We start from the raw sequence: 12,387 nt of genomic DNA on the forward strand, positions 1-12,387 counted from the left end.
GTTGTAAGTTCAGACTCACTCGCCCCAACAGTGCCTGTGATCTGGACGCGAGTGAAAGCTCGGGAGAGAGGGGGGAGTGTGGTGGGGGTATGTGTACCAGCCAGGGGAGACGGTGAACAGATCGCCAGGTGGAATCCAAGCAGCAGTGCAGCAGGCAACAGGAGAAGGTGTCACACTCTCTTGGGAGAAGCTTTAATTTCTGGAGGCAGATTTCTTGTAGAAAATGTCAGTGAATTTTCTTTGAACAGCAGGAGGGGGGGCTTCAGAGGACGCTTCAAAGACTCCTGCCACTTGTTGGGCCCAAAGGCCTCAACGTCTTTTACTTCACACCTTAATGCTAATTTAATATTTGTATCTGGTCTCTCCTTGCAAGCCTGGGAGCCTTAACTCAGCATTCAGTCCCCATGAAGTCAAATACATCATTGTAATGTACTTTCATTTCTTTTTCTTCTTGGCTTTCAAAATAGCATCAGACCAAACACTACTCACTCAGTTCCAGTTTGGATGGTGTCCTCAGGTCTCTGCTAGAGCACTCTCCATATAGCGTAGAAAAAGGAAACCTAGGAAGCAGTAATTTCTCCAGGTACATTTTTGGCCAAAATTAGGTTGTAGGTTTGGAGTTTTGATCTGGAGTGAAGGTCATGCTGTGGAGGGTAACATCCTGCATATGTACCCGACGACAAATCCAAGTTTATCTAACTCCAAATCTATCCTTTTATTTATTTTTTTACATGGTGAAAAATGTGAGCGCTCACATGCAGCTGTGTCCCTCTCTCTGAGAGGGGCGAGAGAGACATATAAGGCTCATTAAAATGATGTAGCCCCATGAATGAGTAAATATGTGAACAAGAGTACATTAGGAACATCTCTAATGATGGAGAGGGGGAAATAAAATCTTTAAAGCATCCGAGTACTCTTGTCCCCACCTTTGAAAGCATAACAGGAAAGCTTTCTACCCATCACTTGTTAATGGTATGTGTTTTGAGGGGTGAAGTGGGAGATGTTGTGGGTTCATTTGGGGGCCATTAGGTTGTATTCGGTTTGCTGGAGAGCAAAGAGTCGTCGTAATGATATATTCATCATCATCATCATCATCATCATCATCATCATCGTAGTAGGCGCCAATACGCATTAAACCAGAATAAAGCACATTATTGTGATCCAAATGGTGAAATCCGGTGTATATGAATGAATCCAATATATATGAATGAATCCAATATATATGAATTAATCGAATATATATGAATGAATCCAATGTATATGAATGAATCTAATTTATATGAATGAATCCAATCTATATGAATTGAATATATGAGTCAATCCAATCTATATGAATGAATCCAGTGTATATGAATAAATATACACTGCCTCCTGACGGTAACCTGCCTCCTGATTGTAACCTGCCTCCTGACGGTAACCTGCCTCCTGATGGTAACCTGCCTCCTGACGGTAACCTGCCTCCTGATGGTGGTCTGCCTCCTGACGGTAACCTGCCTCCTGACGGTAACCTGCCTCCTGATTGTAACCTGCCTCCTGATGGTAACCTGCCTCCTGATAATGACCTGCCTCCTGATGATGACCTGCCTCCTGATGGTGACCCACCTCCTGATGGTGGCCTGCCTCCTGATGGTGACCTGCCTCCTGATGGTGACCTGCCCCCTGATGGTGACCTGCCTCCTGATGGTGACCTGCCTCCTGATGGTAACCTGCCTCCTAATGGTAACCTGCCTCCTAATGGTAACCTGCCTCCTGATGGTAACCTGCCTCCTGATGGTGACCTGCCTCCTGATGGTGACCTGCCTCCTGATGGTAACCTGCCTCCTGATGGTAACCTGCCTCCTGATGGTATTCTGCCTCCTGATGATAACCTGCCTCCTGATGGTAATCCGGCCTCCTGATGGTAACCTGCCTCCTGATGTTATTCTGCCTCCTCTGTAAAGTCATCAGTATTCATGCCATCCTTCGACGGAGCCCTTCTCACAGACAACACACTGCTAATTCAATCCCTCCAACAGAAAAAAATAGAACCGGGGATGCTAATCAAAAAAACAGCTCAACAGCGACTCATATCCTCATAGGCCCTGGAAATCAATTATGATGCTGTTGTATCTGTTAGTTACGACTCAGTGCGATCCGTCTCTGTTTTGGTATCGCCCGCACGCGCGCAATGGACTTTGCAGACACATCAGGGAGATTTCTCATTGCCGGTAAGCAATGCCAAACTGCTACATTAGGTCACTGGAGACAGAGAAAGTCAGACTGTAGCGTTGATATCCTCTCCTCTCGACGAAAACAAGAAAACGAAAGAGGATGAAGGATGACGATGAACTCGTGACCCAAGGGTTCACCGGTAGAGCAGAGTGGTGGTTTCAGCTCCGAACTCTCCAACATAATACATTCAACTACACGCAATACCAAACGTCTTACACGGCTCCAGAATATGAAATCGCCCTGCCGGGAGAAGGCATGTGGCTGTGATTAGGTTCAGATGACCTCTGATCTAAGCAAATAGATATTGTTCTGATTGTCCTCTCTAGGTTTTTTTCCTAGGTTTTGGCCTTTCCAGGGAGTTTTTTCTAGCCACCTTGCTTCTACACCTGCATTGCTTGCTGTTTGGGGTTTTAGGCTGGGTTTCTGTACAGCACTTTGAGATATCAGCTGATGTACAAAGGGCTATATAAATACATTTGATTTGATTTGATGATTGTAGCAGAGGTGATGGAGCGTGGCACGGACTTATCCTCGGGCAAAATGGCTATCGTTGTTGCAGCCCGTGACAAGCCTGGCACATTTTGAGCAGACACTCTTATCCAGAGCGACAATTAGGTTTAATATTCCTTGCTCAAGGGCACAACAACTGTTTTTTATTTTTTTGCACCTAGTCGGCTCGGGGATTCAAACCAGGGACATTTCAGTTACTTGCTCTTAAACTGCTATGCTACAGCCTTCTCCCCACGCACAGACACTAACACACACACACCCAGGCGCGTGTGCACACACACACACACACACACACGCACACACACACGCACACACACACACACACACACACACACCCAGGCACACACACACACACACACACACACACACGCACACACACACACTGCCCAAATTGATTGTACTACCATTATAACATTGGCAGTCTTCAGCATAAAGACTGAAACCCCAGGATAACTGGTAACGTAATATTGAAGCATCACAACCGATCTGTGTAAAAGGGTTGTCTAGGGATAAACCAACCGCTCCAGTGACGTGTCGTCTACCAACCGCTCCAGTGACGTGTTGTCTACCAACCGCTCCAGTGACGTGTCATCTACCAACCGCTCCAGTGACGTGTTGTCTACCAACCGCTCCAGTGACGTGTCGTCTACCAACCGCTCCAGTGACGTGTTGTCTACCAACCGCTCCAGTGACGTGTCGTCTACCAACCGCTCCAGTGACGTGTCGTCTACCAACCGCTCCAGTGACGTGTCGTCTACCAACCGCTCCAGTGACGTGTTGTCTAGCAACCGCTCCAGTGACGTGTTGTCCACCAACCGCTCCAGTGACGTGTTGTCTACCAACCGCTCCAGTGACGTGTCGTCTAGCAACCGCTCCAGTGACGTGTCGTCTACCAACCGCTCCAGTGACGTGTCGTCCACCAACCGCTCCAGTGACGTGTTGTCTACCAACCGCTCCAGTGACGTGTCGTCTAGCAACCGCTCCAGTGACGTGTCGTCCACCAACCGCTCCAGTGACGTGTTGTCTACCATCCGCTCCAGTGACGTGTCGTCTACCAACCGCTCCAGTGACGTGTTGTCTACCAACCGCTCCAGTGACGTGTCGTCTAGCAACCGCTCCAGTGACGTGTCGTCTACCAACCGCTCCAGTGACGTGTTGTCCACCAACCGCTCCAGTGACGTGTCGTCTAGCAACCGCTCCAGTGACGTGTCGTCTACCAACCGCTCCAGTGACGTGTTGTCCACCAACCGCTCCAGTGACGTGTTGTCTACCAACCGCTCCAGTGACGTGTCGTCTAGCAACCGCTCCAGTGACGTGTCGTCTACCAACCGCTCCAGTGACGTGTTGTCCACCAACCGCTCCAGTGACGTGTCGTCTAGCAACCGCTCCAGTGACGTGTCGTCTACCAACTGCTCCAGTGACGTGTCGTCTACCAACCGCTCCAGTGACGTGTCGTCTACCAACCGCTCCAGTGACGTGTTGTCTACCAACCGCTCCAGTGACGTGTCGTCTACCAACCGCTCCAGTGACGTGTTGTCTACCAACCGCTCCAGTGACGTGTCGTCTACCAACCGCTCCAGTGACGTGTCGTCTACCATCCGCTCCAGTGACGTGTCGTCTACCAACCGCTCCAGTGACGTGTCGTCTACCAACCGCTCCAGTGACGTGTCGTCTACCAACCGCTCCAGTGACGTGTCGTCTACCAACCGCTCCAGTGACGTGTTGTCTACCAACCGCTCCAGTGACGTGTCGTCTAGCAACCGCTCCAGTGACGTGTCGTCTACCAACCGCTCCAGTGACGTGTCGTCTAGCAACCGCTCCAGTGACGTGTTGTCTACCAACCGCTCCAGTGACGTGTTGTCTACCAACCGCTCCAGTGACGTGTCGTCTACCAACCGCTCCAGTGACGTGTCGTCTAGCAACCGCTCCAGTGACGTGTCGTCTACCAACCGCTCCAGTGACGTGTCGTCTACCAACCGCTCCAGTGACGTGTCGTCTACCAACCGCTCCAGTGACGTGTGTTATTGACATGTAAATAAAACCCCAGCTGGGACTGGGATCGTGACGGGCTTTCACAGTGACACTTCCAACATAATTAGTTCAGATGGATGATAGACAGGTACGTGGCAAAATGGATCATTATTATGTTTCTCTTTCTCTCTGTGTGTGTGTGTGTGTGTGTGTGTGTGTCAAGTCTTTTTTATGTTTACATTGAAACTATGAAATAGCACATATGGAATCATGCAGTAACCAAAAAAGTGTTAAACAAATCAAAATCTATTTTATATTTGAGATTCTTCAAATTTTCACCCTTTGCCTTGATGATAGCTTTGCACACTCTTGGCATTCTCTCAACCAGCTTCACCTGGAATGCTTTTCCAACAGTCTTGAAAGGGTTTCCCCATATGCTGAGCACTTGTTGGCTGCTTTTCCTTCACTCTGCAGTCCGACTCATCCCAAACCATTTCAATTTGTATGAGGTCGGGTGATTGTGGAGGCCAGGTCATCTGATGCAGCACTCCATCACTCTCCTTCTTGGTAAAATAGCCCTTACATAGCCTGGAGGTGTGTTTGGTCATTGTCCTGTTGAAAAACAAATGATAGTCCCACTAAGCCCAAACCAGATGGGATGGCGTATCTCTGCAGAATGCTGTGGCAGCCATGCTGGTTAAGTGTGCCTTGAATTCTAAATAAATCACAGACAGTGTCATCAGCAAAGCACCCCCACAACCATAACACATCCTCCTCCATGCTTCACGGTGGGAAATACACATGCAGAGATCATCTGTTCACCCACACCACGTCCCACATAGACACGGTGGTTGGAACCAAAAATCACCAATTTGGACTAAAATACAAAATTCCACCGGTCTAATGTCCATTGCTTCTCGTTCTTGGTCCAGGCAAGTCTCTTCTTATTATTGGTGTCCTTTAGTAGTGGTTTCTTTGCAGCAATTCGACCATGAAGGTCTGATTCACGTAGTCTCCTCTGAACAGTTGATGTTGAGATGTGTCTGTTACTTGAACTACATAAAGCATTTATTTGTGCTGCAATTTCTGAGGCTGGTAACTCTAATGAACTTATCCTCTGCAGCAGAGGTAACTCTGGGTCTTCCTTTCCTTTGGCGATCCTCATGAGAGACAGTTTCATCATAGTGCTTTATGGTTTTTGCAACTACACTTGAAGAAACTTTCAAAGTTCTTCTCATTTTCCGTATTGACTGACCTTCATGTCTTAAAGTAATGATGGACTGTCATTTCTCTTTGCTTATTTGAGCTGTTCTTGCCATAGTATGGACTTGGTCTTTCACCAAATAGGGCTATCTTCTCTATACTCTCCTACCTTGTCACAACTTTTTGGCTCAAACACATTAAGAACCAAATAAAATCCATCAATTAACTTTAAGAAGGCACACCTGTTAATTGGAATGCATTCCAGGTGACTGCCTCATGAAGCTGGTTGAGAGAATGCCAAGAGCATGCAAATCTGTCATCAAGGCAAAGGTTGGAAGAATCTCAAATATGAAATATATTTGCATTTGTTCAACAATTGTTTGATTACTACATGATTCCATATGTGTCATTTCATAGTTTTAATGTCTTCACTATTATTCCACAATGTATAAAAATAGTAAAAATATTTTAAAAGCTTTGAATGAGTAGGTGTTCTAAAACTTTGGACCGGTAGTGTATATTTAACACCATAGGCCCAGCATGAGAGAGAGATATGTTTAACACCATAGGCCCAGCATGAGAGAGAGAGATAGGTTTAACACCATAGGCCCAGCATGAGAGAGAGATATGTTTAACGCCATAGGCACAGCATGAGAGAGAGATATGGGGAGAGAGAGAATTTACCGTGGATACACATTAAACAATTCCTTAATTAATCAGATCCCTACTGAGTTTGGCTTTAGCTGATTGGCTAGCATCAGCTGGACTACATAGGAAAGGAAGGAGATGTTTGATGAGTTTCTGACAGCTGTCAGATATGGTTGTCAGGGACGATGCGTGATGATTGGATGAATAGCCAGCGGAGATTCCATATGCACCACATAATGTTCATCAGAGCAGTTACACATGTTAGAGAGGGGAGGGAGGAGGGGGGGAGGAGAGGGGGGGGGGAGAGGGGAGAGGGGGGAGTCAGACCCTCAAGGGGTATCATAGTGTTATCAGGCTTCAGAAAGGGTTTGTGATGAGTACCGTTGCCAACTCAACAACCTGCATCCATCCCTCCATCCCTCCCTCCACATCTCACATTGCCACCCTAACCTCCATCCCTCCATCCCTCCCTCCACATCTCACATCACCACCCCAACCTCCATCCCTCCATCCCTCCCTCCATATCTCACATCACCACCCCAACCTCCATCCCTCCCTCCATATCTCACATCACCACCCCAACCTCCATCCCTCCCTCCATATCTCACATCACCACCCCAACCTCCATCCCTCCATCCCTCCATCCCTCCCTCCATATCTCACATCACCACCCCAACCTCCATCCCTCCATCCCTCCATCCCTCCCCCAACCTCCATCCCTCCCTCCACATCTCACATCACCACCCCAACCTCCATCCCTCCATCCCTCCCCCAACCTCCATCCCTCCATCCCTCCCTCCATATCTCACATCACCACCCCAACCTCCATCCCTCCATCCCTCCCCCAACCTCCATCCCTCCATCCCTCCCTCCATATCTCACATCACCACCCCAACCTCCATCCCTCCATCCCTCCCTCCAATCACTACCCCAACCTCCATCCCTCCATCCCTCCATCCCTCCCTCCAATCACCACCCCAACCTCCATCCCTCCATCCCTCCCTCCATATCTCACATCACCACCCCAACCTCCATCCCTCCATCCCTCCATCCCTGCATCCCTCCCTCCAATCACCACCCCAACCTCCATCCCTCCATCCCTCCCTCCAATCACCACCCCAACCTCCATCCCTCCATCCCTCCCTCCATTCACCACCCCAACCTCCATCCCTCCATCCCTCCCTCCAATCACCACCCCAACCTCCATCCCTCCCTCCAATCACCACCCCAACCTCCATCCCTCCCTCCATCCCTCCCTCCATATCTCACATCACCACCCCAACCTCCATCCCTCCATCCCTCCATCCCTCCCTCCCTCCAATCACCACCCCAACCTCCATCCCTCCATCCCTCCCTCCAATCACCACCCCAACCTCCATCCCTCCCTCCAATCACCACCCCAACCTCCATCCCTCCCTCCAATCACCACCCCAACCTCCATCCCTCCATCCCTCCATCCCAAAGTAATTTCAACTGTAATTCAACAACAGTAATAAACGTGTTTTCCCTTGGGGGACATATGTGGAAAAATGGATTCCTCCTAACGACAGTGAGGGATTTTGGGATATGATTCTTCAGTGCCCAGAATGGTGTATGTTGGATGTCAGTTATATAACTGTGAAGTAACTTTGGGTCCTTGAAAAGCACTATATAAGTAAATCAAATGACAATGTACTTGAGCACGTATAATAGTAATAATAATAATTAGTAGTAGTAGTCGTCGTAGTAGTAGTCGTAGTAGTAGTAGTATTAGTAGTCGTAGTAGTAGTAGTAGTAGTTGTAGTCGTCGTAGTAGTATTAGTAGTCGTAGTAGTAGTAGTATTAGTAGTCATAGTAGTGTCACGAACCGGCTCAAAGCCCGTAACAAAGGGAGACAACGTGGAGATAAGGAGTAACAAAATATATATTTATTAACTAAAGCAACTAAGGAAAATATACAATGGTGTGTGTAATCAGTAATCAGTAGTGTAAGTGAATGTTTTGCATGCATGAATGTGATAATGCAGGGTGTTGAAAGGTGCCAAAGCAAACAAACAAAAGGCCACCAAGAACCACAACACAATCTACAAAGGTGTCTGCATGGAGAGAGTCTCTTCCATGAATGTGGAAGAGGTCTATTTATCCTGGGAGACACATGGCCCAGGTGTTTCCCATGAAGCTGACGACCCTCCCAACTCCACCCACCGGCATCCTAATAAGGAAACAAGAACAGACAGAATACGGCAGACAGAGTGGGAGGGTCGTCACATTCCCCCCCATAAAACCGGGGACCAACAAGGACCCCGGAACATCATACCAGCCTCTGCGTCCCAAATTGACACAGCCTCTGCGTCCCAAATTGACACAGCCTCTGCGTCCCAAATTGACACAGCCTCTGCGTCCCAAATTGACACAGCCTCTGCGTCCCAAATTGACACAGCCTCTGCGTCCCAAATTGACACAGCCTCTGCGTCCCAAATTGACACAGCCTCTGCGTCCCAAATTGACACAGCCTCTGCGTCCCAAATTGACACAGCCTCTGCGTCCCAAATTGACACAGCCTCTGCGTCCCAAATTGACACAGCCTCTGCGTCCCAAATTGACACAGCCTCTGCGTCCCAAATTGACGAGGGGTTATGTGTTCACACCTCCACCAACCAACCTCCTCCCCAGACCTCAGCAACCTTTGTGCATAGGAAGCAATATTTAAGAGGAAAGAAGAACACGACCAGGAGGGAACAGACATTATGAGGGGTTATGTGTTCACACCTCCACCTGCACCAACCAACCTCCTCCCCAGACCTCAGCAACCTTTGTGCATAGGAAGCAATATTTAAGAGGAAAGAAGAACACGACCAGGAGGGAACAGACATTATGAGGGGTTATGTGTTCACACCTCCACCTGCACCAACCAACCTCCTCCCCAGACCTCAGCAACCTTTGTGCATAGGAAGCAATATTTAAGAGGAAAGAACACGACCAGGAGGGAACAGACATTATGAGGGGTTATGTGTTCACACCTCCACCTGCACCAACCAACCTCCTCCCCAGACCTCAGCAACCTTTGTGCATAGGAAGCAATATTTAAGAGGAAAGAACACGACCAGGAGGAACAGACATTATGAGGGGTTATGTGTTCACACCTCCACCTGCACCAACCAACCTCCTCCCCAGACCTCAGCAACCTTTGTGCATAGGAAGCAATATTTAAGAGGGAAGAACACAAGACCAGGAGGGAACAGACAGGAAAGATAGAACATGACAACCCGAAACAATGGTCAGTCACGTAAACATTCAGAAACATGGCACAAAAGACCAACAGCTACAAACTCCAACGAAAAGAACATCAGGGTCCTTCTTAATTTTTACAACTCCCAACGATTCATAGTCACTTCCAACGATTCATAGTCACTGCCAACGAAACAGAATTTCACTAATTTCAATCATTTAACCTTGTAGTGTTCAGCGATCTTCAACGGCTGTTCTTTAGTACATAATTCTAACAGGTCCTCTGATGGAAAGCGAATGAACTTGTATACATGAGACACCATAGTCATAAGTAAATAATCTTGCTCAACCCCTCTGCTGAGCACATCAGACCACAACCAGAGAAATGACAATCACCCTGAGCACCACAGAAGAGAGATGAGATACGGAGCTTCCCCAAAACCTACAATAACTCAACCCTAGTCTTCGTGCAGATTTGCGGTGGGTATTTACGCACTGTAGCCCGCTGGCAAGGAAATAGAACTCCCCAGCATGCTGGCAAACTCCACCAAGCCACGGATGTGCCCCCGAGACAACTGCTCAGTCCACAGACACCACACAAAAATAACAAACATTTAACCATGCCCAACATGTCCAAAATTTAAACACGTCGCTAAGCCTATCAGGGGAAAAAGGCTATAGCTCCGGGTAGCAAGTTCCACTACCCTACACAAATCTCCTGAGGTACACAGCCAATTTACTCACCTCCTCAGACTGACTTCCCAACAGAAAGTAGAACAAGAGTTTCCAGGCTAGGCAGGGCCTGGAAACTAACCATTCTCTCTCCAACGCAGCACACAAACCAAACAACAAAGGCAACCAATACTGGGCCTATCAAACTCAATATGCAAACCAAACACATACCTCCACGGTCTCCCAAACCAATAGTTCAAAGATCCCGGATGAGCTCCCACTTGTCACGAACCGGCTCAAAGCCCGTAACAAAGGGAGACAACGTGGAGATAAGGAGTAACAAAATATATATTTATTAACTAAAGCAACTAAGGAAAATATACAATGGTGTGTGTAATCAGTAATCAGTAGTGTAAGTGAATGTTTTGCATGCATGAATGTGATAATGCAGGGTGTTGAAAGGTGCCAAAGCAAACAAACAAAAGGCCACCAAGAACCACAACACAATCTACAAAGGTGTCTGCATGGAGAGAGTCTCTTCCATGAATGTGGAAGAGGTCTATTTATCCTGGGAGACACATGGCCCAGGTGTTTCCCATGAAGCTGACGACCCTCCCAACTCCACCCACCGGCATCCTAATAAGGAAACAAGAACAGACAGAATACGGCAGACAGAGTGGGAGGGTCGTCACAGTAGTAGTAGTAGTAGTTGTAGTAGTAGTCGTAGTAGTAGTAGTAGTCGTCGTAGTAGTAGTCATAGTAGTAGTAGTAGTAGTAGTAGTAGTAGTATTAGTAGTCGTAGTAGTAGTAGTAGTAGTAGTAGTAGTAGTAGTAGTCGTCGTCGTAGTAGTCGTAGTAGTAGTAGTAGTAGTAGTCGTAGTAGTAGTAGTCTGGGTAGTAGTAGTAGTAGTTGTAGTAGTAGTAGTCTAGTAGTCGTAGTAGTAGTAGTAGTAGTAGTTGTAGTAGTAGTCGTCATAGTAGTAGTCGTAGTAGTAGTAGTAGTAGTATTAGTAGTCGTGGTAGTAGTAGTAGTAGCAGTAGTCGTAGTCGTAGTCGTAGTAGTAGTAGTAGTAGTAGTATTAGTAGTCGTAGTAGTAGTAGTAGTAGTAGTAGTAGTCGTAGTAGTAGTCGTAGTAGTAGTAGTAGTAGTATTAGTAGTCGTAGTAGTAGTAGTAGTAGTAGTAGTAGTAGTAGTAGTAGTCGTAGTAGTAGTAATAGTAGTAGTAGTAGTAGTCGTAGTCGTAGTCGTAGTAGTAGTAGTAGTAGTAGTAGTAATCATAGTAGTAGTAGTAGTAGTAGTAGTAGTAGTAGTAGTAATAGTAGTAGTAGTCGTAGTAGTAGTAGTCGTAGTCGTAGTAGTAGTAGTAGTAGTAGTCGTAGTAGTAGTAGTAGTAGTAGTAGTAGTAGTAGTAGTAGTAGTAGTAGTAGTAGTAGTAGTCATAGTAGTAGTAGTAGTAGTAGTAGTAGTAGTCGTAGTAGTAGTAGTCGTAGTAGTAGTAGTAGTATTGTTATTGGTATTATTAATAATCATACAAAAGTATGTGGACATCCCTTCAAATTAGTGGATTCAGCTATTTCAGCCACACCCGTTGCTGACAGGTGTATAAAATCAAGCACACGGCCATGCAATCTCCATAGACAAATATTGGCAGTAGAATGGCCTTACTGAAGAGCTCAGTGACTTTCAACGTGGCAACATCATAGGATGCCAACCTTTTCAACAAGTCAGTTTGTCAAATTTCTGCTCTGCTAGAGCAGCCCTGCTAGTGCTGTCATTGTCACTGTCAAAGATCATCATGGACAACAACCTCCCGAGCCACTGCCTGTTCACCCCGCTATCATGCAGAAGGCGAGGTCAGTACAGGTGCATCAAAGCAGGGACCGAGAGACTGAAAAACAGTTTCTATCTCAAGGCCATCAGACTGTTAAACAGCCATCACTAACATTGAGTGGCTGCTGCCAACA

At 47.1% G+C, this 12,387-nt stretch overlaps 1 protein-coding gene across 1 annotated transcript; it reads left to right on the plus strand.

The window, feature by feature from the left end:
* The first annotated feature begins 2,317 nt into the window (after positions 1 to 2,317).
* Positions 2,318 to 4,749, plus strand: LOC116356558 (pheromone-regulated protein PRM7-like). Its single transcript, XM_031802350.1, has 2 exons — positions 2,318 to 2,331; positions 3,249 to 4,749. The coding sequence occupies exons 1-2, from the start codon at positions 2,318 to 2,320 to the stop codon at positions 4,747 to 4,749; spliced, it is 1,515 nt and encodes a 504-aa protein (XP_031658210.1).
* The last annotated feature ends 7,638 nt before the right edge of the window (positions 4,750 to 12,387 follow it).

Source organism: Oncorhynchus kisutch, linkage group LG2 (assembly GCF_002021735.2).
Source record: "Oncorhynchus kisutch isolate 150728-3 linkage group LG2, Okis_V2, whole genome shotgun sequence".
In the NCBI taxonomy this organism is placed as follows: domain Eukaryota; kingdom Metazoa; phylum Chordata; class Actinopteri; order Salmoniformes; family Salmonidae; genus Oncorhynchus; species Oncorhynchus kisutch.